This window comes from Melopsittacus undulatus, chromosome 13, assembly GCF_012275295.1.
Source record: "Melopsittacus undulatus isolate bMelUnd1 chromosome 13, bMelUnd1.mat.Z, whole genome shotgun sequence".
NCBI lineage: Eukaryota > Metazoa > Chordata > Aves > Psittaciformes > Psittaculidae > Melopsittacus > Melopsittacus undulatus.
The window spans coordinates 8219964-8245120 of NC_047539.1; the positions used below are offsets into that span (position 1 = coordinate 8219964).

The window sequence follows — 25157 nt, forward strand, 5'->3', positions numbered from 1 at the left end:
CTCTGAACCACTCTGTCTTCAGTACCATCACGAGTGCAGTTCTCGGCCCCTGGCAAGGCAGTCCTCCCAGCATGAGCTGAGAAGCTGCTCCCTGCCTCAGCCAAGGCCCACAGCTGCAAACATACCCTGGTAGAACAATAACTTGTCCAGAAGAGGTCTGGGAGGCAGCAGTGTCATGGGCCGAGATGATCGAGTTCCTCATCTCTGGCATCTGCAATGAGGATGGAGACAGATGATGGACATGGGGACACTGGGAAAGGCTGGCTGCTCAGTCCACCTTATAGCAACACAAGCCAAAAGCCAGAGCAGCCAAAGGGCTCTGGCCTCAGCAAGCCTTGCTCTGCCTGTTCCTCCGCTCCCTGCCCTGAGAGTGGGGCAAGCAGCGCTCCCCACCATCAGCCTGGCTTTTTGTCACAACATGAGGCCCCTCCGGGGTTATCTCTTGCAAAGCCGGACCCTTGCCGACACGGGAAAGGCTCTGCAGAGAGCCTGCTGGTCTGGGCACCATGAGGAGCCCAAGCGGCTGCACAGGGCATGGCAGGCCAGGAGGAAGCAGCCCGCCGGCCCCCAGAACCCATTGCAGAAGAAGCAGGAGCGCTGCTGTGAAAATGAATATCCTACCGCAAGAAGAGCTTGCAACGTCTTGACAGTGCTGTTCAGCTGCTGCAAAAGGTCTGTGTAAAACTTGGTCTGTACGTCCTTGCCCTCGATGATCACCATGCCCACGTCCCTCCAAACGAAGGCAACGTTATTCCTGTTCTCCAGGCAGACTCGGAAAAGACGGAGGGTCCTTTCGATGTAAAGCTTCACCGTGCCTTCAGAGACATCATTGTCTGAGGCTATCTGAGCGTACGGCAGGTGCTCAACACGTCCAAGAGCTGAAAAACAAAGAAGGGGCAGCCACAAACTTGGAGAGCTGCTGAGCAGGTTACAGTCAAAGGCCTGCAGCTTCCAGGCCTTCAGGCAATGCATTGCTCCTGAGCTGTCCAGCTGGTACAGCACCTCTCAGGAGAAGCTTGGGCTGTCCCTTGACGTTAGAAGTTGGAAGTGAGGTGCGCAGTGGACAGCTATGGCTGTCTGATACAGAAAGGCAAACAGTCCTTGGTGCTTAGTAGGAAGGAGCACCACGACTGCAGGACAAGGAGGGGAGAAAGGCCCCAGGTGCCACAGCAAGCTGCAGGCGGCCAGGCCATTAGAGCCCTGCCCAGACTCTGTGCTCTCTTTGTCATCAGGGAGAAAGCCAGCCCAAACACTGATCCAAACTCTTAGTGCTCCCAGGGTCCTGCTGCAATGGCTGCAGCAACCAGATAGCAGCAGGCATTGTGGTCACTGGGATTTGGAATGCATCATCTTTCCCCCCTGGCCTTAAGGCTGCCAGGAAGAACCCTGGCATTTGCCTGTTTGAGGCCTAGTCAAGCAGAAAGGGGGAGCAAGGCTTGAAACACCCCATAGCGAGAAGATACGGCCCCAAGAGAACGGGAAGGAAACCATTGGAGGAAGCAGGCCAAAGAGCACGTGCTGTTATGCTACATTGTCTTCTGGTGACTGTTTAAACCAAAGCAGTGGCAGGCTCCTTTCCTTAGCAGGCTGGTTTTGTGGGGCTGGAGCTGTGTCCAGACTGCAGCAGGAGGCTGGTGCTCTGATCTGGAAGGCAGAGCACACCTCCCCACTCTGCTCAAGGACAAGCACTGCTCCCACTCTGTCTGCTTACCAGGAATGTTGGTGTGACTGCCTCGGAGACCATGGTGCTGCACAATCATGTTTGCAAGACGAAACACAGGTCTCGCCACTACCACCACGCCCTTCCCCTTGCTGGCTACCCGCTGTCTGACAACAGCAAAAGTCCCAAGTCCAGGAATGTGGACATTCTGAAACAGAGGGGATGGTGGATCAGAAGAAGGCTTAGCGGGACAGAGGGAAGACTCTTCAGAGGATGGTGATGGTACTTAGGGTCCTGCCCAGGCCTGAGATACAAAAGAGCAAGACTGGTGCTTTGGAAACCTTGGGAGAAGACAAAACAGGGCCTGTGCTTTTCCCTCTTGCTCCCCTTCATCCATGAAGAAACTGAGAGGAAGTGCTGACAAGCTGAAACCCATCCTTTGGCTGTCCCACACTTGGAATAAAGCCTAATGGGCCCGATTCTTCCAAGTTCTGTCGTGCACCTCTGACTGTGGGGACTCCAGAAGCCCAAGAAAAAACCCAACCCTTTTTCTGACACTGCTCCTGGACCTTACTGTAGACCTGAATGGACACAGGAGGTAGTGTGTGCACATCTATGCCTTGCAGCATCCAGCTGGGGTGTTCCTGCTTTCAAAGGAGGGGGAGAACAATTGTACTCCATAGCAAAGGACTTCATCAACCCTCATGAGGATGTGAGGGCAGGAGGAGGAGGAGGTCGGTCCCACCTGGTGCAGAGCCAGCTGTTGGCTGAGGTAATACGATGCACTGGCCCAAATCTGGTCGAACTCTGGGAAAACAAGGGGAAGACGTCATCCTCGGGGGCAGCGGCCACAGAACCCTTCAGCCCAGCCCTGGCCAAGGCCCCACGCGTTTCTAACACACATTTTTCAGGTGGTCTCACTAAAGCCCATCAGGAGCCCAAGGACACCTCAGCCTCATGCAGTCCCACTGGAAGCTGGCAGTTGATGGCCAGGCCAGAGCGGGCATGGGGCTGTGCTCCACGGGAGTCTCAGAGGCCAAGGCTGAGCCCCGCTGTCTCCCCAGCAGGGCCGGCTCCTCTGTGCTGCATCTCTGAATGCACAGACTCTGCATGGCCCATGAGCACAGAATCACAGAATCCCAAGGGTTGGAAGGGACCTCGAAAGATCATCTCGTCCAACCCCCTGCAAGAGCAGGGTAACCTAGAGTACATCACACAGGAACTTGTCCAGGTGGGCCTTGGATATCTCCAACGTAGGAGACTCCACAACCTCCCTGGGCAACCTGTTCCAGTGCTCTGTCACTCTCACAGTAAAGAAGTTCTTCCTGATGTTAACGTGGAACCTCCTATGCTCCAGTTTACACCCATTGCCCCTTGTCCTACCACTGGATATCACTGAAAAAAGCCTAGCTCCATCATCCTGCAGCTCTTCCACTGAGACATGAGCTCAGGGTGGGCAATGAGCAGAGCAGGCAAGGAGCAGCCCTCTGGGGCCAGGGGCTTCTGCCTGGGCTGTGCCGGGAGGCAAGGGCCATGTCAGGAAGAGAACCAGGAGTCCTGGCTGCCCAATCAGGCCCTCAGCCCTTCGGGATGAGCAAGCAGCTCTGTCCTTGCAGTCACCAGTCCTGAGCAGCCACCCCACAGCCCTCAGGGTTGCCATGCCTCTTTCCAGAGACGGCCTTGACCCGACACCCTCATGGAGTTGGCACTGAAGGCTTTACCAGAGCTCTGGAGCTTCTGAGACAAGTGAGGCTGCAGGAAGACCTCTTTTGCCATCGTGGTCACGCCCTTGTTGCAGGCCAAGAGCTGCAGCACTGGGCTGGCCAGCAGCTTGCTTTCTTCCTGCAAAAAGCCTCCTCCTCTCTGTTCTTCTCCTCCTTTCCTCCTCTTCCTCCCTTACGCCTTTCACCAATCCCACTGCTCTGCTGCTCCTCTCCTGCTCCCTGCAGAGCAACGGCTCTGGGGCAGGGCAGCAGCAGTTCCTCCCCGGGCTCTGTGCGGCAGATGCTCGTCACAATGCAGGGCGGGGGCTGCTGCCCTCTGCCGGCTGGGGCTGTGCACTGCACCCCAGCCTTACCGAGGGGCTGCACACAGAGCCCGCAGGGGAGGCTCTGCACTGGGCAGGCTCTGCAGGGAGCTGCCCCCCCCTCACTGCCTCCTGCCCACAGGGCACTTCTCCAGGCTGGGGCTCACCCCTGCCGTGTGCCCACATAGGATGCCCCATCCCTGGCAGTGCTCAAGGCCAGGTTGGACACAGGGGCTTGGAGCAGCTGCTCCAGTGGCAGGTGTGGAACTGTGGCAGGGGTTGGAACTGGATGGGCTTTAATGTCCCTTCCAACCCAAAATGTTCTGTGGTTCTATGGAACACCACTGCAAGCTCTTATGCACTCCCTTCTGCCCTTCCCTGCTTCTCCCTGCCTCCCTTACCTAACAAGGTGTGTGCAGTGGCAGTGGTGGACTCCTCTTGACTGGCAGACCTTTGGCAGGCCATGGCTGCTCACACCTGCTTTGGAACTGGCTGGACTTTGATCTTATCCCAGGTTGGAAGAAATCTTGACAGGTGGCTGTGGATGCTCAGCGCCAGCCGGATCATGACTCGTGCTGGGGGGGACTGTAATGTGGCCCAGAGCAAGCATGGCACCATTGAGGCCGACTCTGAAGCCTGGAAAGCCAAGTTCCTCAGTCGGCTTCAGGCCCTCTGCAGAGGGGAAAAGAAGCCCTGCAGTGGGAAGTGCAAGAAAGGGGAGTGCAGATCTCCAGGGAAACAGAGCAGGGAGAGTTCAGATCATGAACATGGGGCATCCCAATATGCGAATACTGAGGTAAAGCCCAAATCCATGGGACCTTATTGCTGGTTTAGTACCCCTTGTAGCACTGTTTGACTTCTCTCCTTTCTCCTACAGCCCAGAGGGGTGCTGTGGGAGCTTGATACCTTTTTTTCTGGAGCAGAGGGGGAAGAGGGATGAGATGCCATGGCAGATAGCAAGTAGAATAAGCCACCCCAAAAGGACCAAAGAATTAGGGATGGCTGATGGACCTAGGCTAGATGGCATGTGTATGATAAGGGAGCCCCTCTTGAGCAGGGGGAGGTATGTGTTGTGATTCATGCTCCAGGGAGCCAGTCTGGGTTCTCTTCAGAGCCTTTGCTTTGTCTCATGGCCAAGTGCTCTTCACATTTAATTCTCTGTGAGCAGTTAACCTGCTTCCATTTCAACTTGGGAAAATGCAGGTGCTTTGCCTGTATCCCAAGGTTTTTCCAAAGGCAGTTGGGGGAGTGTTATCTGAGCAAGTCCTGCATTTGCTCTGAATGTGTGTCTGTCATCATTTGTGTGTCTTCTGGAGTGTTTGTTGATTGCAGGCTTGAATAAGAAATCCTCTCTCTTGCTCAATAATGCAAGACCCAGAGCTGCTGTGGCACTTTAATCCTGCCTGCAAGGCATTTGCTGCGGGTTGGACATGACTGTGATGGCCATGTTGGATTTTGTAGGAAAACAAGGTGTCTTCTGTCTGAGTGTGTTTGAGGGTGCTGCCTGCTGCAGGAACAAGAGGATGGTGCATTGCTGTTCCACCAGTGCTCTTCTGCTGTACCTTGCCTGTGTACAAAAATGGAGACAATGTTTCTGCTGTGTGAAGAGTTTGACTTGGAAAGCAGATCTCTCCCTCCCTGTTCATCAGACACCAAGGGGCACTTGGGGGAATTGAAGGGCTTTAGGCTTCCAGATGATCACTGCACACAGTGGGAGTCTGACTTCTCTGATTGCCTGTCATGGGATCAGATGGGCACATGAAGGAAAGGAGTCATCTGGAGGCAAGAAAGCTGGGAATCACTGGTGGATAAGAGAGGTGTACAGTCACAGATGGTCAGAATTCCTTGTTGTCCTGCTTTTTATGGGCTGCCAGAGTGAAGCTGTGGAGTTCTATCTCACATCTCTGCAGGTGATCTTAATTTAATTTTGCATCCATCTCCTCCTGCCTGACCTGATGGAAGTCAAAGCTGAGTTCTGTTCTCCTGCTTTTTTCCCTGTGCTTCACTGTACTTCACAGAGCATCATCAGAGGGCTTGAGACAGATGCTGGGTTCTTGCAGTCCTTTGGGTGAGGCAGATGAATTCAGGAGTTGAAGGTGAATGCCAGAACCTCTTTTCCTGTCAGTCGTAGCCATTGTACTTAGGAGCTCCTCTGAGGGAGCTCCTCTCTCTTGGGAAGGAGGTGGAGTTTCAAGGAGCTTCTGAAGGTGCAGGTGCACATTTGAAGGTGCTGGTGCCTTTTGCACACTGAGTGAGCACAAACATTGGCACGAGGTTGGGTGGCAAGAGGAAATCATTCCAATCTATAAGATGGTGGCTGATACAAAAGTAAATCCCACGCTTGGTTTACCAAATCCCGTACTACGTGGTGGGGACTACTTCAGAGCTGCTCAAAGCCAGCCCTTTGTTTGCTGAGTAATTCAACTTTTGGAACCTGCTGCAGGGGATAGAGTTGCAGATGATGCTGGTCAGGGTCCTGAGCTGGACCCAAACCTTGCTGTGAGTGCAGATGATGCCTGTGGTTTCATGAGGGGAATTGCTGGGGGTGGAAGTTCACCAGTGGGTAGTAGGACTGTGGCCTGAAGGAGGTTTGGGGAGGTCTGAGGCTGCTTCTGTTGGGTGCCTGGTGATCCAAGGCTGTGGTGCCAGGCAGGGATGGATGATGCACAAATAGGTGGGTGAAGGTGTGGGCTTTCTCTGCATTTACCACCCTTCCAGCTGCTTATTTCTAGGCCTAGAACCTGCTCTCCAAATGGCTTTTATGCACCAGGAGAAGGCAGTGGTGGTTCCTAGTGAATTTAGTAACTAAGTGGATCTGTAGAGTTGTGGCACATTTTCCCTGTCCTCTGAAGTTACTCCCCTGAAATGTATTTACCAGATCACAGGTGAAATCTGATGGGTGTGTTTGTGGCCTGCAGGACTGCTGTTAATCACAGGGACACGTTTGTTCAGGTGGATTATCTCCCACTGCTGGCAGACTGTGATAGACTGCAAAGACAGATCAATCTAGGCTTGTTCCCAGGGAATGAAATGGCTTTCTTAAACTTGGTATTTATAAACTGCAGGTGTGAGTAATAGTGATGATAATACCCTAATTTTTTGTTGATGGGCTGGGAAGCAATGAAAGGGGCATATTCTCTTGACACAGGTTTGAGATTAATGTTCTTGGTTTCCCAAACAGAAAGTGTAATGATGCTGAGAGTCACATTTGGAATGTAAATAAAAAAAGGCGGGGGGGGGAGGGGGGGTGTGAGAGAGAGCAAGAATGAGATGGGGTTTACAGGAAACAATATATGGTCAAGAAGTTTGTTTCCTTCTGTGTGCATTTGCCTCGGGGGATGTTTCCTGATCCCCTTTGGCACTCTCCCCTGAAAAGCCATTCAATGGGAAGCTGTTGACCAGCACTGGGAGTGTCCATCACCCCCTTTGTGAGCATGTGAGGGCTGTGCAAGACCAAACCTTGCTGACACTGGATGAAGAAGCTCCTGGTGAAGTTCTATTTGAGATGAGGCAGTGAGTGTTAAGATAGAAGGTGCTTAAGGTGTAAGGCTTACAGAAAAAAGGGTTGTCTGCTGTTGGGGGTCGAGCATGGGCACTTGAACAGGCCTACAGCAAGCTGTGAGAAATTGAACTTATGACCCCAGGTTAAAAGAAGAAGTGTCAAGATCAGCAAAACAGGAATGCAATAACAGGATGCCAGTAATTGCAGAAGCATGATGTAACGCTAAGCTGAAGCGAAGGTGTGAAACCAATCAGGAGAGGTAAAGGGGAGCGTGTATCCCTCGTGGGCAAAGTGAAGAAGCCAATCAAGTAATGTGTGATTGTGTGTAAGACAGTATATTAAGAGCAGCCTTGTAATCAATAAACGGAGCATTTTGTGAACCTACATCGTATCGGTGTTTTCTCCCCTCCACCTGGCCGCGGCAGTCTGCGACTTTGAGTTCCAGGCAGAAACGTCTTGGAGTCTGCAGGAATTGTTAGCTGTATTTCAAGCTACCTGCATGAGGCTGGGGTACTTAACGGTCAGATTTAAAATCAACTGAATCTGATTTACAGGTTTAGGGCTCCCCAAAAACTTCCTGGAACTCTTAATATGTGAAAGGTTCCTCTAGGAACACTGTGCTTTCATCTGCAGCAGCTCATTTGGCTGGGCTGGGCTTTGACCTCTGCTGCCGTGGCTCAGAATTCAGTGTGAGCCTACCTTTTAAAACAAGCTTTGATAACTATCCTTGAAGTGCTTGGGGCCTACTTCTAGCCTTAAAATCTGGGTTTGTCACAGGGATGCTTCACCCTTCCCTTCAAGTCTTTCTTCTCTAAATCTTGTCTATTGAAAAGGATTCTAACTGATAACTAACATTACAAGAGCTCTTGAGGCTTGCCTTTTCTGTGCAGGACTTGGGAGTCCCTGCTAAATAAGGGTGGAAAAAAGACAAGTTACTTTAAAGGTGAGCTCAGGCCGGACCTTGTGTTTGGCATGTGGTGTGATACTGGCTCTCTTGAGGAGCTTGGAAAGGGCCATGAGCTCTGTGAATGAAGACTCTTCTTTTTGCCCTGGCTGGTAGATGCCATAGCCCTTGCTGTTCCTGAGTCTGCTGTCAGTCAGTCAGTAACAGGGGAGTGAAGCAGAGCTGATGCCTATAAAGAAGCCTGGAAGTCTGAAATTCACCCCCAGTGTTGTTTGCAGCCTTTTCTTGAGCCCCTGTGGTTGGAGATGAGCAGGGCTTGGTCTGCAGCAGCTCAGCCCATCTGCCTCCCGCTTCCCAGCAACTTTGTGTTGCATTGCTCAGGTGCTATTTTCTGCTGGGCATGTTTTAAGGTGCTTGTCAGCCAAACAACACAGCTGAGAGATGCCCGCAAACCAATGCATGCAGGAGTTATCTGCTGAGGGTAGTTCCTGGGAGAAGCATGGAGCAAGTGGCCTGTTGAGTTCGTTGCTGTCTCCAAGGAGAGCAGCACAAGGATGTGTGGTTGGATTTCTAGCAAAGAATGGCCACATTCCCAAGCCAGCAAGTGCCTACATCTGCAGCTGCACACCATGGAATCTCAAGAGCATTCCCAGTCCTTGCAAAGCCCCAGGAGCTAATTGGGTTCCCAGGTAGGAGCCAATTGGGCACTCAGGTGGGAGCTAATTGGCTACTAATGCATGAAGGCAGTAAACCCTGCACTTTACACCAGGTACAACCCTTCATTCCCTAGTGGAGTCAGCACGTGCACAGTCCCATGCAAGCAGAACTCCCTGGAAAGGGCACAGTCCAGTTTGTGTTGCTGCTTGCTGATGGATCTCCTCTCAGTGAGGTACACCAGCTCTTTTGGTCAGGCTGCTGGAGATCCTGGCTTACCACATTTTTCATCTTGGAGCTTATTCTGTTCTCTCCTTAGCCAGGAGACAGTGTCCACCCTTCTTGGTTAGTAATAGTAATTTCATGTCGTTGAACAATGCAAGCACCTCTGTTAGGCTGGGAGTCATCTCTTGCACCATTGGCTATTAAACAATACATTAAATATAGACTCAGTGAGGGCTAAACTATTCCTTTCCCTTTGGCTTTTTATTAGGCAGCATGTTCTGCATCTCTGTTTTCCTAGCTCAGCTCTCATTGTTTTAGTGAGATGTGCTGTGGAGCTGTGATGGTGACTGATCCTTTAACCACATGCAGAATTTATTAGTTTCTTAAGCTGGGGGTTTCGTGGGAAGATGTAGTAGCCAGGCAAGTATTTTGGATGCCTGCTAAGGACCTAAATTCTCATTGCTCATGCAAACACTTAAGAAATTAAACATGTAACTTAGTGTTTTGCCATCACGTAAAGGTTAAAGAAAGGCTTTAATATACAGCAGCGAAAGACTCGCATGCTGCAACATGGCTTAATGCTATGACATGTTTCATTATAAACATTTTATGACTAGGGGGGAGAGAATGAAACTTGGGAGCAAAACTGAGGCAGGAGCTTTCCTGGAGGCTGAATGAGCTGAAAAGCAGTTGAGGAAGGATCTTGTGTTCGTGCAGCTGCTGATGTCTGAGCAGAGAGCAGCTGCTGGGAGGGAGGAGAAAGCTCTGAAGCGGTTGGTGTGTCAGGTTTCCATGCAGAGCACGTGTGGATAATGTGAGCTGCAACGCTGCTGCCTGTTCCAGCCACTGCACGAGTCGGGAGCATGGGGCAGGTGGCGTGGAAGGGTTTATTTCTATCCCTTTTTGATTATAAAACAGAGAAATACGTCATTGCGAAGAGCAAGAAGGTGGGGATTCTCTACCGAGTGGTGCAGCTCTCCATCCTGGCTTACCTGGTGGGGTAAGAATTCCTCTGCATTTCACATACTGCTGCAGTTGTCTTTGCTTACTGTGTTCTGAGGAAGATGAATGTAGGAAACGCTGCACATATTGACAGCTTGCTGTGCTTTATGGGTTTGATGCAGATAGTCATGCTTGGTTATACAGCTGGGTTTTGTAATGTGTGGTAGATTATATCTGATATTTTAACCTCCTAGGAAGGCTAGATTCAGCTCTACCTTCTAGATTAATGTCAGGTTAAAAATAGATCAAATGGCTTTATGGCTTTGTACTGCATTATTTATGCCTTTATTTCTGTATTTGGTGGGAATGGTGCCAAACTTTAACAGCTGCCTCATGAGAAACAATGGCATTTATGCCACAGTTTCTGAGCCCTGGGACAAACCTGGGTTGTGTGCATGACTGCATGACACGTTCGAGTCTAAATGGGAGAGAACCAAGCACAAAGCAGCAGACTTTTTGCTGGAGTGGGCTGCAGCAGCTGGGATTGTGGAGGCTGAGGCAGTGTGAATGTGGGCTCCCTTGTATGTATTTCAGAGCAAGGTGAGTTGGCGTGGAGATCCCTAGAGCACATCTCAGAAAAGGCCTAGTTCTGTAAGAGACTGGTCACACTGACATGTCAGGATCACAGCAATACTGTAGCAGTTTGCAGCCTCAGACCTGGAATTATCTAACCCATGTGATGCCTGTGCCATTGCTTCCCAAGTTTCTGAGGATTTTCAGAATGTGATTCCTAAGTCCCTTCACCTTTCTCACGCCTCATGTTTTCACTGATTAAATATAGCAGAGTCTTTTCTACATGTTGTGTTTATTTATAGAAGGGTGTACAGTTCCGGAGCCTGCTTTAGTTAGCAGGGCAGAAGGAAGCCTCAGCAGTCTGGCATGTGTTAGCTGCTAAAGGAGGAATCCTGTAGATAACATTACTGAGAGCACATCCTCTGACCAAGGGGGATATAGCACAACCAGTGAGTGTTCAGAGACTGGCTATTTCCTTCCCTAGGCATCTGGTGCGTCTGCAAGCCTTTGGCACCATTGCCTGCAGTGACTCCGTGGCTGGTGGTTACAGCTTGCTGCAGCAGTGGTGAGCGTTAGTCTGATATCTGACTGCTCAACCAGGTGTCAGGGCCTGTTCAGGTCCTGGCTCAAGGCTGTGATCACCAAATTCCTCTGGATTGTTTCTGCCATGTAGCTGCCATTTCTTCCCTGGTCCACTGCAGAAAATGTAAGGGTCCACTTCTGAGCCCTCCTGGAAGAGAACAGTGTTCTCAGGAAAGCAGGAAAGTAGGAAATGTCACAGAGGTGGGGAATGTTAATGTTGAGGTTTGTCACAGGTAGCAGGTGAAGGGCAAGATGTGTCTGTGCTGCTTAGCCCGAGATGGCTGCTTTCCCTTCCTGCATGCAGCAGTGTGCTCCAGGTCAGTGCACTGCAAAGGGGACCTGTGCCAGCAAATGCAGCTTGCATCCTTCTCACAAACCTGCCCTGGCACCCTTAGCTTCTTTAAGGGCTGGGGTGATTGTTTGTCTTAGCAGGTGACTTTGGCAGTGTTGTAGAGAAGCTGGAAGCATCTCATTCGAGCCAGAGGGGTTTTCACCTGGTGATAGGGAGTTCTTGCTGCTTCCACTGGGAAGAAGTAAGCAAAGCTTTTCCCTGGACTGCTTAGTGAGGCAGCAGCTCTTCCAGTGTGCTAGTGACAAGCCTGAAGCCCAGCACAGAGTCCAGGGTACAGTCAGGTCAATCCCATCACACTGTTTTATGAAAGATCCTGTATCCAGCTGAGAATATTCCCTATGGGTTCTTGTTAGCAATGTTCAGCTCACCCACAGGAGACACCTCTCCTCAGCCATGGTCTGGTGCTGTTCTGGCAGCCTCGTGGCATCCTGCTAAAATGGGAGTCACGTATCTGTGAAACCAGCCACACTGCTCACTTCAACTTGCAGAAGCTGTTGGTATTTTTCATCTTGAGGAAGGAGCCCTGCCCTTCCCCTTCCCATTGAGGTAGCACAGGACAGGGAGGTGGGAGGCTTTGCGTTTTTACCCCATGACCACCTATTACACCTTTCCCTGCATGTGGGATCTTGGGAATAACTATTTCTCCAGCGCTGTAGACAAGCACAGTTTGTGTCAGTTTATTCTAAATTTGTAGTAGTAGTTGCAAAGAGTTTGGTGTCATTGGCATGTTTTGATTTGACCTTTGGCATTTGCATCAATCTCCTCTGGCTAACTTGTTCCCTGACCCCACTTGCAAATGCTGCTGCCTGCTCTGTTCTTTGCAGGTGGGTGTTCATTGTCAAGAAGGGCTACCAGGACACAGACACATCCCTCCAGAGCTCTGTCATCACCAAGCTGAAGGGGGTTGCCTTCACCAACACCTCGGAGCTGGGGGAGAGGCTGTGGGATGTAGCAGACTATGTCATCCCTCCACAGGTTGGCATCACCCCACCACTATTGTCTCTGCCCTTCAGTAGAAAGATGTCTTCCGGTATGGTTGTTGGTGGAAAGGCCACCCTGGCCTTGGCTGAGAGCAAACACCACAGCTCCTCACTGCAGTGCAGCCTTTGCCCCACCATCAAGCACTGTGTCCTTATGGAAAAGGAGGACAAGTTCTCACCAAGGAACCAACAAGGCAAGGCTCAGCAGGCCTGCTCCCCAGATTAACAGTCTCCAAAGCAGAACCCCTTAAGCCATAGAGACACACCAATCTCATCCAAACAAATATCCAAAGGCACTGTTCTATCTCAGCCTGAAAAGCATCGGGAGTGAGGGAGGTATTTCTGTTCTGCAGAGAACTGCATCCTCCTTATGACAGGTACTTTAAGAGTTAAACAGGTTTTCTAACTCTTCCTGCCTTACTTTATTCTAGGGTGAAAATGTCTTCTTTGTCATGACGAATCTGATTGTGACCCCAAACCAGAGGCAAGCCACGTGTCCTGAGGTAGGAAGAACTGAGCCCCTTGGCCCCCAGACCCCTACAAAACTGGGGGTAAGAACTGGCAGAGAACACCCATGGAGCAACAACTGCAGGAAAGATGGAAGGCCAATGGTTTTTCTCTGTAGTATAGCATCTCAGTTGGGAAAATCGGCCTGGCTACTGCAAAACTGGGAGGTTCTTCATTTCCAGAGCCACTAATCATGTAGAGCTTTGCTGACTTTAGTTGAAGGTGTTGGACATCTGCCCAGCCAGAAATGAGACCAGAGCAGTGATTGCTCAGGGTCAGAAAAGGCCATGTGAAAATAGGTGACTCCATGTACTTATGGATAGAGGAGACTTTCAATGAGCTCCATTCTGGGAAGGGCTAAACGTTCAGGTTCTTGTTATCTTCAGGACATGTGAGATTGCTCAGTACCTTCCAGAATGTGCCTTACGGGCCAGAGGCATGAGGTCTTTCTGCATCATACTGAAATGTCCTCTGTGAGATGTGGTTCAGAATGGGCTGTGGGAAGAGGACACTGGCCAGAAGAGGACACTGGCCATCCAGGGAATGTTATAGCAGAGTTTAATTTTCCATGTCTTGAGAAATGTTACTGTGGCCAAGGCTGAGCACAATTGGTATGTTCAGGAGACAGTTGTCCTTCAGTGGCTGCATTAACCCAGCATGCAGCCAAGAGGAGGCTAATTCTGGCTCTAGAGTCAAAGCTTAAACTCAAAAGATAGTGTTATCTTTTGAGGTGAGGTACTGTGACATCCTGCCTGGTTTTTCCCCAGCCTGTCCCTATGCACATTGAGCAGAGCCAGAAAACAGGATGTCACAGCTGAACCACAGTGTGAGGGCAGTGTGATGCTGCTGAGCTATTTGCACAACTTACAGTTACCGCTTCAGCTGCATGTTTTTCATGTTCACCACCCTATGGAGAATTCACCCCCCATCAGCAGCACTTTCTTAACCATCTGAGTATCATGTTCTGACACAGGTCTCATTTTATTTCTCTTCCTCTTTGCAGAGTGACAGAATTCCTGATGCCCTGTGCTACAAGGACGGGGACTGCAGGGCAGGGGAGGCAGTGGTGGCTGGCAATGGTAAGGGAAGGGCCCCTCCTGTACAGTCTGGTAGAGTCATGTTCCTTCAGAGGCATCAGCCCAGTTACAACCCCAGAGATCTCTCACTACAGTCAGCAGAAAGGACTTTCTCTTTACTGTCTTTTACTAAGATTGTTGCCTTGCTCACAGCCTGTGGTGGCTGGGCCAGAGCACCCCAGGCTGCTCAGAGAAGCAACAGGGGAGTGGTTGTTCCAGCTGAAAGCCCCTTTCACAACAGGGAAGAGGGCTCATGGTGGCAGTGAAAAGCATCTAATTTTCATGTAAGGAGAGGAGATGACTGCTCTGTGTGACCTTTTCTGTCTGTGCTGCAGGGGTTAAGACTGGCCGTTGTTTGAAAGACAGGGACAGCATCAGAGGAACTTGTGAGGTATTGGCCTGGTGCCCAGTGGAGAAAAGATCCAAGCCCAAGTATGTGGCCATCCTCTGCTGTTTCCAAGCTTGAGCTGCTTGGCTTGTGTGTCATGTAGGGTGACTTCTGGGTTCCCTCTGCTTGGATGCTTGCTTGAATGTTGGCTGTTCCAGTACAGGAGGGAGCTCTGCATGGCCCCCTGCTCATCCCTGTTGAGCTCACTGGTGGTTCCAGAGCTGTTTCCATCTCCCAGGGCTTCCCCTCAGCCTGCACACTCCTCACCGACTGCTTGCTGGCAGTGCAGGAAGGTGCTGGGGTTGGCCTAGAGCCACGGGGTGAAACCCTGGCTCTGGCTAAAACTGCAGTTGAAGTTTAGGATGTGGGCAGTGTACAAACATCAGATGGATAACGACCCCTTCTCTTCCAGGAAACCACTTCTTGCCAGTGCAGAAAACTTCACTGTTTACATCAAAAACTCAATCCGCTTCCCCAAGTTTAAGTTCTCCAAGTAAGTGCAGCTGCTTGGAGATCCCTCTGTCCTCTCCATCACTGGATGAATAACCTCGGTTTGTTCTATTGCCCTTGTGCTGCCCGAGGGCTGGGATAGGGAGGTACCTATCCCCTCCTCTGAGGTGCAGGGTAAGGCCTTTGGCTTGAGGCTGTTTGGGAACAAGGAGATGATGAGGGGTTGGAGCTTCTCAGATTGCAACTGGGATAATGAATCCCTCACCAGATGAGGTCTGTGATGGATCCTCCAGCGTAAGATGTGCCAGAGGTCCTGAAGCAGGAGGGTCCACCAGTGAGGGCATAGCCAAGTTCCTGAGCTGCTTCTGTTCCCAGCAATGGACAGGGTCGCAGGGTGACCAGGCTGGTGGCAAGGTGCCATTTCTGCTGTGTATGAGGCTACTGGAGAAGTCTCCGATCTCTGCAAGTGTGGTGGTGTAGGATGTGCAGGCAAGCAAAGAGGGAGACAAGGTGGATTTCCCTCTTCCCTACATGCAGGATGAATGTATTGGCAACCAACGAGTCCTACCTGAAGAGCTGCCGCTACAGCACAGAGCATCCCTACTGCCCCATCTTCCTCCTGGGGAACATCGTTCAGTGGGCTGGGAGCGACTTCCAGGAAATGGCCTCAGAGGTAGGATTGCCCCTCTGCTCATGTGTCTTGCTGGCTGGCTGTACTGCTCTCTGGGTGGCTGTGAGGAGAGTCACTGCTGACTGCCCAAGAAACTGCCTCCTGTACAAGGTGCAGTGGATGCTTAAAGTCAAGCTGTTCCCATTTATCCTGTCCCCAGGGAATGGGAGGCAGGGTGATGTGGGTAGTGCAGAGGAGGTGGCAGGGTCAGTTATTTGTTAACTGGGGCTGCCCAAACCACTGCTCTATCAATTTCAACACTATCATACCCTCAGGTTAAACCCAGAACCTGGAAGGCCAGTGGGGCTCCTCTGCTCAGAGAATGCTATGGGAATTTTCCCCTGAGGGAAAGGGACATGTTTCTGCATGGAGTGGTGGGGCTGCAGCACCAAATAGGCTGCGACCTGATGTGAGAAGCACAGGGGGAAAGACGTAGCCAGCCTGAGGCACCCCGGGAATCAGAGAGTGGGAAGAGTGCAGGCTTTGTGTTGGCTGCTGCACTTGTGAATTTCACCCCTGCATAAAAGAGCTATGTTACAGCTGCTTAAATTAATGAAATCAGTATCCTGGGAAGAGAAACCTCTTCTCAGGACTGCAGCACTAGGGTTGTGCATGCAGTAATGTGATTAATATCGTAAGTGTGAACTCAGCCCATCCAGATGTGTCAGTGACCAGAAGTGCAACTGTTCTTGTCCCAGGGGAAATCTTGCCCAAGGAGCTGACAAATTTAAAGACACATTAATTGAATTAAACTTAAACTCACACTGTCTCTCTCTTTTGTTAAGGGTGGTGTGATAGGAATTCAGATTGAATGGAACTGTGATCTTGATAAAGCCCCTTCTGAATGTAATCCTCACTATTCTTTTAGCCGTCTGGATAACAAGTTTGCAGAAAAGCCCATCTCTTCTGGGTACAACTTCAGGTGAGTACAGAGGAGGGTACGATGCAGGACCACGGCTGAGCTGAGCTGGTTTGAGGTGTGGGTGCAGGAGGCTGGCAGTGAGGCCAGACCAGGTTTTGCCAAGGCACTGCTCCAGCCAACCACACTGCTTTGCAGAGGAGGGGAGGGAGGGAGTTAGGCTCATGGCAAGCTAAACTGGTTTTGATAGGGGAATAGACCTGTTTGAAGAGAGAGGTGAATTCAGATGTTTTGGGGTTTTTTTTTGTGTGGGACAGATGATGGAGTTAAAATCAGCATTGTTGTATTCCAGGTTTGCCAAGTATTACCGGGATGCTGAGGGTGTCGACTACCGGACACTCATTAAAGCATACGGAATCCGCTTTGATGTGATGGTGAATGGCAAGGTGAGGTCCCAGGCTGAAGTATTTCAGAGCCTGGCAAGAAAAAGGGTGAGGGACGTTTGTCAGTGGCAAGGCAGCTCTGGGATGAGAACAGCTTCTGGCTTGTCATAGGAAAGGTCTCTTGCCATGTTATCTATGTGGAGCTAACCCTGCATAAGAAAGGAGAAGGTGGAGGAGTCGGCACCTCTTCTACCTAAATTCAGGCTCATGTAAAGTCCCACAGAAGTAAATGTGTCCCAGAGACTTGCTCCCCATGTGCATGCACTGCAGGAAAAAGAAGCTTAATCCAGGGATGAAGCAAGGTCAGAGATGCAGCCGTTGGCAGCTGGATCTGAGACACACACAGACCTTTAGTGTCCAAGATTGTTTACTGCAAATCTAGGGTTGTGCATGCTTATTGCTAACACCCACAGGCACCAATAGCTTCCCCTGTGTAACACCACTCCCTTCAGTTTGTCTCTTGGGCTGTTCTTTCACTGAGCGTTTCATGACCTTTTCTCTTTTAGGCAGGGAAATTTAACATTATTCCCACTATTATCAATATCGGTTCGGGGCTTGCTCTCATGGGAGCGGTAAGTGAATGCATTTCCTTAAAGTAATATATTGGGACCCAGATCCCTCATTTAACTGTTATGAGGATAAAATAGGACAGTTGCTTTAGATCTTCTTAGGTAGTTTTTGCTGATCTGACTGCTCAGCCAGGTGTTTGTGTGTGTCCTGTCTTAACAGCATTTGTTAATGTACTGTGTGGTCTAAATACCCTGAGGATTGCATAGCCTATGAAGGAAAATAAAGCTCCTATCAGTTATGCCTTAATGCTCATTAGACAGAACATTTCCTCATCTACTCTAAAGATAAACCACAAATTCTTTCTCTCTGCAGGGAGCTTTCTTTTGTGACCTGGTGCTGCTGTATTTGATTAAAAAGAGTAACTTCTATCGAGGCAAAAAGTACGAGGAAGTAAAGTAAGTGGGCTTGGCTTTGTGTATAAATGTAATGGCTTTATTGTTATGATTACTAGAAATAGGAGATACTGGAACACAGTAAACATTGATTGCAAACACAGGCTAATTGCAGGAAATTACATTCCTCCAAATGACTCCCTCCCTCTGTAATTCACTGCTGCCATTAGCTGGGGAGCAAAGGCAGCTGCTGTGTCATGTTTGGACTTAATGGCCTTGCACTGTCTGCAATGACCAAGGATGGAATTGGAGCAGCTCCAAGAGCTCTAAAGCCTCATGAAACCAAAGAACGGGGTGTTAGGTGTATGGCGGATGATGGCCTGTGTGGTGAAGTGTAACAGGTTTGGCTGGGAACCTCTTACCCATGTTGCTTCCTGAAACAAAACCAGCCTGCTTGCCTTGGCTGTTCCCTTTGCTTGTTTCCTCAGGTCCACTTCCAGGAAATCCTTCTCTAGTCCTACGCTGAATGGGAATCAGAGTCCTGACCAGGTCGGTGGGCTCTAGGCACAGCAATGGGTCTGCTGGCTGGGCTTGTGTGCCAGGTAAACCCTGCAGGTGTTGAATTGCACCAGCACTGGGAGGTGGAGATGCCCCACATCAGGTCTACTGTCTTATTACCGGGATTCCCAGAGGAATGAAAGTCCTTTAAAGACTGCCCTTCTTTCCCTGAGATGTTCTCTGGTATCCTGAGCTTGCACCAGTGTGCCATTTCTATGGATTTATAAAAGGATTTTATGAAAGGAAAAAGAAGGCACCAAGTGAACCTTTTCGTATCTACTGGTAGATATATCTGTACCTACAACAGTCAGTGTTACCCCAAGGCTGCGCTTTGCTTCCATGTGCTGGGATGTGAAACTCCACTGATTCTCTGATGGCTGAAGCTGAGATACAAACCACCCCTGCCTCCCAACTCCACTTGTCTTACACACGGGAGAAGATGTGAAGCAGCAGGACTCATCCTGTCGGGAAGTGCAGCAAATTGCAGAATTCCAGCAGTGCTCGGAGCCCAAGAGCATGTTATTCTACAAGGGCCATGGCAGGGCAATCACCTTTATTGCAGGGTGTGTGTAACCATTAGGGCTAGAAATGGTGCTTTACCAGGAAAAGCCTTCCAACAGCTGCAGCAAGGAGCTGTGCTGGGCTCAGGAACAGCAGGAGGAGGGTCTGTTCAGCCATGGCAGGGTCCTGGCTGCCTCCACTAGTGGTCACCTGAGAGCTGTCATTTAGAGCAGAGAGCAGGTAACAGCAGGCAGTGATTTATAATGAGGGGAAAGCAGGGAGACATCAAAACATGTAAAGCTGACTGTGCTCTACTGACACCAGTGTTCCAATGGGACAGAATGTCCTCATTAGATGACCAAAGCTGTTTCCTGAATTTAAGCCTTCAGACCCCCCCCCATTCCCTAGAATATTTCCTTTCTTTCTACAATTTGTTTAAAACAATTCCCACAATCAGTGCTATTAATAAAACATAACCATCCTTTTCAGGAGTTTGTTTCTTTGATACACCCACCCCCCCCCCCCATATTTAACGCACAGCAGGAAAATGTACCACCTTAGGGCAATGCTCTGCAAGACTCTTCTGCAGTGTGGTTTGTAGGTGGGACACACACCTTCTCTTTGTGATACATACTTGTGTAACCAAGGCAATTAAACACTAAGTTTGTATAAGAAGGTTTGAGGTAAAGATATTACCTGTGTTGCAGGTCACAGACTTTTCCTTTCTGCTACATGTAAGGCAGCAGAACAAAGCACAGATCAATGCCAGTATGTGTTCAGTACAGACTGAGGTGGCAGGTAGCAAGATGCTGCACTTACTTTGTTGTTTCATTGAATACAACAGCACTAAAAAGGAGCTCATGAGAGTGTTATTTAATGACCTCTGTGTGTGCCAGTGAAGAGCATCCATACCATTGTCATTTATTGACAGTGTGTACACATAGCAATTGGGGAAGATAACGCTAACACTGGCAGCTCAAATACACTCCTGTACCAAACTTTTACATATGCTTAATTACAAGTTACTGTGCAATATCTGTCAGTGGATTACTTTTAAAAGTGCTATTACACATGGCTTTAATTTTTTTATGTGTAGAGACAGGCAGCAAATCTAGAGGGGAGTGTTACTGGTGTGTCTTATCCAAACCAGAGAACTACATTAACCAAACCCAGGGCTGTGCCTGCAATTAGGGACAGAACCATCAAACAAACATTCATGGGAGGCATCCAAGTAGTGGTTCACATTCAGTTTAATTAGAACAGTGCTACCGCTTCATTTGTACTTGGACATAATTTACTGACAGTATTAACAAGGCAAGCGATGGACAACAGTTTCCAAGGTAAGCTGGCCTAGTTGTGTAGGTGAGTTCTGGCAACAGTCCTCCTGCTCGAGTAAAAACCACTGCAGCTAACGTGGCTCCTAGTCAGTTTAGTAGACGTGAACCATGCCGTACAGAAAAGTCCAGAACAGGACGTATGTGAAGAGCCCTCCTATAAGCCCCCCCGTGAAAAGTGGCCTTCGGGATTTAAAGTACTTGTTCCATCGCCGTCCGGCTTTCAACACCAAGAGCACGGAGAGGAGGACGGAAGCCAGGAAGTAGAAGATGAAGCCGTGCAGGCCGGTCAGGCCGAGGATCCCGGCCGTGGCGCCCGACAGTGCCGAGACAGACGTCCTGCAGTAGTCCAGGATGGCGGCGTTCCCCCGCACCGCCGCCTCGCTGATGAACTGCGGCCCCTCGCGCTTGGCCACCACCGCGGCCATGGCCCCCGGAGCTCCTCTGGCCCAGCGGCGCTGGGGGGAAGGAGACAGGCGCTGTACGGGCCGGGCGGGGGCAGCCCTGCCTGCTCACCGCCCCGCTCGGCCCCGCAGGGCCGTGGAAGCCCAACAGCCGCCGCCGACCTCCCCCCGGCCCCCCGCACCCGGCTCCCCACAGCCAGTACCTCTCATCCACGGCGGCGCAACGCTCCGCGGGACCCTAGGCCGGCCCTGCCGTCAGGCCTCGTACCCTGCGGAAGGACACCGCGCACCGCCCGTCACCGCGGGGCCGAGGCCGCCTCCCGCCGTCCTCCCCGCACCGGGCCCAACCCACCGCCACACCGGAGCCTCGCGCCGCCCCGCCGGAAGCTCCTGTCAAGCATCTTGGGCACGGAGGCCGACGGGAAAGCGGCCTCACTTCCGGCTCCCCCGCCTGCGCGGAGGGCGAGGCGGCTCCCGATTGGCTGGCGGCGGCCGGGGCCGGGCCGGGCGAGGCGCTTTTGTTCGGGCGGCGGCAGTGGTGGAGGGGCCATGTCGTACGTGCCGGGGCAGCCGGTCACCGCAGTGGTGGTGAGATGGGGCCGGGGGTGGTGCTGGTGGTGGTGCTGGTGGTGGTGCTGGTGGTGGTGCTGGTGGTGGTGCTGGTGGTGGTGCTGGTGGTGGTGCTGGTGGTGGTGCTGGTGGTGGTGCTGGTGGTGGTGCTGGTGGTGGTGCTGGTGGTGGTGCTGGTGGTGGTGCTGGTGGTGGTGCTGGTGGTGGTGCTGGTGGTGGTGCTGGTGGTGGTGCTGGTGGTGCTGGTGATGCTGGTGCGGCTGCGGCTGCGGCTGTGGCTGTGGCTGACAGCGGGGCGGAGGACGCGGGCTGCAGCGCTGCCGGTCCCGGTTTCATTCCCCGCCGCGGGGGCTGATAGTGTCTGTGGAGGGCTCGTCCAGCCCCGAGTTGCGGCGGGCCGGGCACTTGAGCCACAAACAGACCCCTCCGCTCTTGGGTGCGGCACCGGGGAGGGGCCCTGCCGGCTGCAGCCGCCGCTTGTCGCGGGGTGCTTGACGGGACGGGGAGGAAGTAGCCGGGAGGCACGTTCCCCGGTGTGCGGAAAACCGTTGTGTGTTGGCGGGGTCAGAAGGGGAGCACTGAGGGGCTCCGCAGCTGTGTGTGCGGCACCGCTCCCCGCTGCGCTGAGGGCAGAGATCCCCGCTGTGGCGGAGGGCCTGAGCGCAGCGCCCTGGGCAGCTCGGTACCTGACAGAGCTGCTTGAGAACCATCCCAGGGTGGTTGGGGGAGTAAAGTACCTCTGAAGGTCACCTGGTCTACCTCCTGCAGCGAGCAGGGATACCCGCTTATATGGTGCTTGGATAACGCTTGAAGTTTGTCAGATGCCTGCAGTCATCAGACACAGCAAGGAACACCGGCCTCTGGGTTACAAGTGTGTCGATAAGTTATCTTGAAAAAGAGCCATCCTAATAATAGGTTGTTGTTTCACTGATAGGGCAGGAACATGGGGACGTGGGCATAGAGCAAGATGAGTCTTGCTGTGAGTGACTACTGGTTGGCAAAGCATGACTCATGGTTCGAGAGACCTGCTCTGTTTCTAGTGTCTTGTATCTAGAACTCAGAGTAGTTAAGGAGCTTGGCTGTATGGTGGCAGGAGCACCACTGGACTGAGTTTGCAAGTGGTTTCCCATCCTGCTGTTCTGTGGCAGGGCTGAGAACAGCTTGTGGCCAACTGCTGTCAGCAAGATTTCTTTATCACAACACTCGGCTATTTTTCTCTTTACAGCAAAGAATTGAAATACATAAGCTTCGTCAAGGTGACAATTTGATTTTGGGGTTCAGCATTGGAGGTGGCATTGATCAGGATCCTACTCAGAATCCTTTCTCTGAAGACAAGACCGACAAGGTCAGGTGCTCTTCATTTTACATAGCCACTATCTCTGCAAAAGAGGCTGAGTATGTCCAACTCAGCCAGCTAATTCAACTGGCATCTACATTCTGTCCTCTCGCATAGCTGGCTTTTAAAGTTACTCTGTTGTTGTTATCATTTGCAGACTACATTTGGTTTGTTAGCTCTCCACCTCTTCTGTTTTCTAGCATTGAACAAACCTGCTTTTAACTAGATCCTGTAATACACAACAAAGTGTTTTTGTAGAATCAAAGAATCCCAGACTGGTTTGGGTTGGAAGGGACCTTAAAGCTCATCCAGTTCCAACCCCTGCCACGGGCAGGGACACCTTCCACTGGAGCAGCTTGCTCAAAGCCCCTGTGTCCAACCTGGCCTTGAGCACTGCCAGGGATGGGGCAGTTACAGCTTCTCTGGGCACCCTGTGCCAGCGCCTCAGCAGCCTCACAGGGAAGAGCTTGTGCCTAAGAGCTCAGCTCAGTCTCCCCTTGGGCAGGTTAAAGCCATTCCCCTTGGCCTGTCCCTACAGGCCCTTGTTCAAAGCCCCTCTCCAAGTTCTGAATGGCTCTTAAGTATTTAATGGTCCTTTATTTCATAAGTGAACACTTCATTATTTTTTTTCTAGGGTATCTATGTAACAAGGGTAACAGAAGGAGGCCCAGCAGAAGTTGCAGGACTCCAGATTGGAGATAAGATCATGCAGGTAAACACCATCATGAGACAGGTAGTAACACAGCCTTAGGTGTGTGTTGCAGGGAAGTGTCTGCTGGGGGAAATGCTGTCTTCTGGGTGTTTTCCAGGACAGTTTGTGGGGCTTATAAATGAGCTGATGAATGGCACAAGTATATCTACTACATAGTTCTATTGAACAGTTATAGGACACCTGTGAGTCCACACACATACCTCATTTTAGGTGTTTTTCCCAGGTGAATGGCTGGGATATGACAATGGTGACCCATGACCAAGCAAGAAAGAGGCTGACGAAAAGGAATGAAGAAGTGGTACGGCTGCTGGTGACCAGGCAATCTCTGCAGAAGGCTGTGCAACAATCCTTGATGGCCTAATTAGTCACTGAGTTGGGGAAGGGTTAGGGAGGGAGATATATAGACTGATGTCAAGCAAGGAAGCAGATCCTAGGCTGGAACAGGTTGGCTGGAAGGGGAGCATGTTCTTAACTGTGGTAAACTTGATTATTATTTTTCCTTCTTCTGATGTAACTGGCAGTAGTAGAATTCTGGTCCCCTCAGCAGAGTGCTTCTCTAAAAGTCTTCCCTGCAGGTACATGGTAAGACTTTACTGTAGTGGGTTTTAGGAAGACAGGGACAAACTCTACTTATCTAAGGAAGCAACTGGAAAAGCCTTAACTCCAAAAGGATTCTTTTGTAGCACAAAAGATTCCTATTTTAAGAGGAAATGTGGCTTCTGCTATGGAAGATAAGAGGGTTTGCTGTGCTTAGCTTTTGGAAGTGAGCTGTCCTGTCCCCTCTGTGCTATCAAACTAAAATGCCAGAATTAAAGAGTTGCTCACTGCTATGGGGAGGAGCACTGTACTAATCCCATTCTGTGTGCTAGCTGGGCAAAGCATGCCAAAGGGTTTGGGGCATTATGGTTTACTGTAGATTCCCTGCACAAAGCAGCCTCTTCAGATAAGAAACAGCTAAGTTACGCAGGAGTGTTAGATTAATGCCTGTGAAGTACACTACAAGTTCATAGACATTACGGTTCAACTTCACTGTCAGCATAAAACCTTAATTCTCCTTGTTCCCAAGTAATTTGTAACATGAAATGAATCAAATTTAAATGAAAGGAATATGGAGCAGGAAAGAAGAAACTGTTGCTTAACTTATGAAAAGAGCTGCTTGTTAAGAGTCCTCAGTTCTTCATTCTGCTTTTATCAGACTTGAAATGGGAGGGGTGGATTTTGGTCTGTCTTCTAGAAGACTTTTCTTAAATCACTGATTTATTGGATGAAAGAGATTAATATGCCAATAACATGCAAAAGTGCCTCCTGACCAAATGTAAGCTTCTGGTAAGATACTCAGTTAAAATCAACATGCCACAGGATTTAAGGCTCTTGCTGCAACACTGAGATAATTTTCTAGCATCCTGGTGGTTTATTAACCAGCTAGCTTTACAGTTATCAAAAAAATGGAGTTCTTAATCCCCTTCAGTTGATTTATACGTACCTATACTTTCCTTAAGCAGTCTTCAGGTAAGCTGTTGTAAATAGAACATGAGGAGGTGGCAGACTAACTTATTACTGCTGTGCCACATGCATATGTTGTGATTAATGCATCTCAGACTATTCTGTACACACCAGCAGATGCCTATTTACCATTTTTGTATCTATGGAATTACTACAATACCGCTTTTGAATTTTGTAAGTTAAGAATTCAATGATAAATTTTAAGGCTTTCAAGTTGGAAATTATTTTTTTTACTATAAAGATACACTGCTATTTGTACTGCTATTTCACTTGATTTTACACACAATAAAACAAAGTTGGATTTCCTGAGCTGTTTGTCCTTATATTTAAGAGTGCCACATCTCTTGAACGCCCCCATGTGAGACCTTTTTTCTGGCTCAGAGTGGATTGTGGACTACATCAGCACAATGCAGTCTGAAGTTAGTAATGTCTGATTTCACTGGTGGGTGGTTGCCGTGTTAGTGATCTGTCATACCTCACGGACTCCAGCAGGGGAGAGAAGTGTCCTAGTCTTCCTTAGATTGACACCTCATAAGACACATTA

General features: G+C 50.3%; 3 protein-coding genes across 4 annotated transcripts; 2 read left to right on the forward strand and 1 right to left on the reverse strand.

Annotated features, from left to right (window-relative positions):
* Positions 1-9733: 9733 nt before the first annotated feature.
* On the forward strand, positions 9734-19238 carry P2RX5 (purinergic receptor P2X 5). 2 transcript variants are annotated; one of them, XM_031043571.2, is made up of 12 exons: positions 9734-9971; positions 12245-12395; positions 12832-12951; positions 13911-13986; positions 14319-14415; positions 14784-14864; positions 15359-15494; positions 16277-16413; positions 16703-16796; positions 17300-17365; positions 17676-17758; positions 18184-19238. In XM_031043571.2, the coding sequence occupies exons 1-12, from the start codon at positions 9835-9837 to the stop codon at positions 18257-18259; spliced, it is 1254 nt and encodes a 417-aa protein (XP_030899431.2). In that variant the 5' UTR covers positions 9734-9834; the 3' UTR covers positions 18260-19238. The 2 variants fall into 2 exon arrangements, with proteins under 2 accessions (XP_030899431.2, XP_005142998.2); XM_005142941.3 differs by having other exon boundaries at positions 12832-12903.
* Positions 19239-19986: 748 nt separating this feature from the next.
* Positions 19987-20945, reverse strand: EMC6 (ER membrane protein complex subunit 6). Its single transcript, XM_005142942.4, has 3 exons — positions 20845-20945; positions 20696-20761; positions 19987-20546 (listed from the first exon to the last, which is right to left on the reverse strand). The coding sequence occupies exon 3, from the start codon at positions 20514-20516 to the stop codon at positions 20184-20186; it is 333 nt and encodes a 110-aa protein (XP_005142999.1). The 5' UTR covers positions 20517-20546; positions 20696-20761; positions 20845-20945; the 3' UTR covers positions 19987-20183.
* Positions 20926-24922, forward strand: TAX1BP3 (Tax1 binding protein 3). The gene is made up of 4 exons (XM_005142939.3): positions 20926-21080; positions 22288-22407; positions 23033-23110; positions 23334-24922. The coding sequence occupies exons 1-4, from the start codon at positions 21042-21044 to the stop codon at positions 23469-23471; spliced, it is 375 nt and encodes a 124-aa protein (XP_005142996.1). The 5' UTR covers positions 20926-21041; the 3' UTR covers positions 23472-24922.
* The last annotated feature ends 235 nt before the right edge of the window (positions 24923-25157 follow it).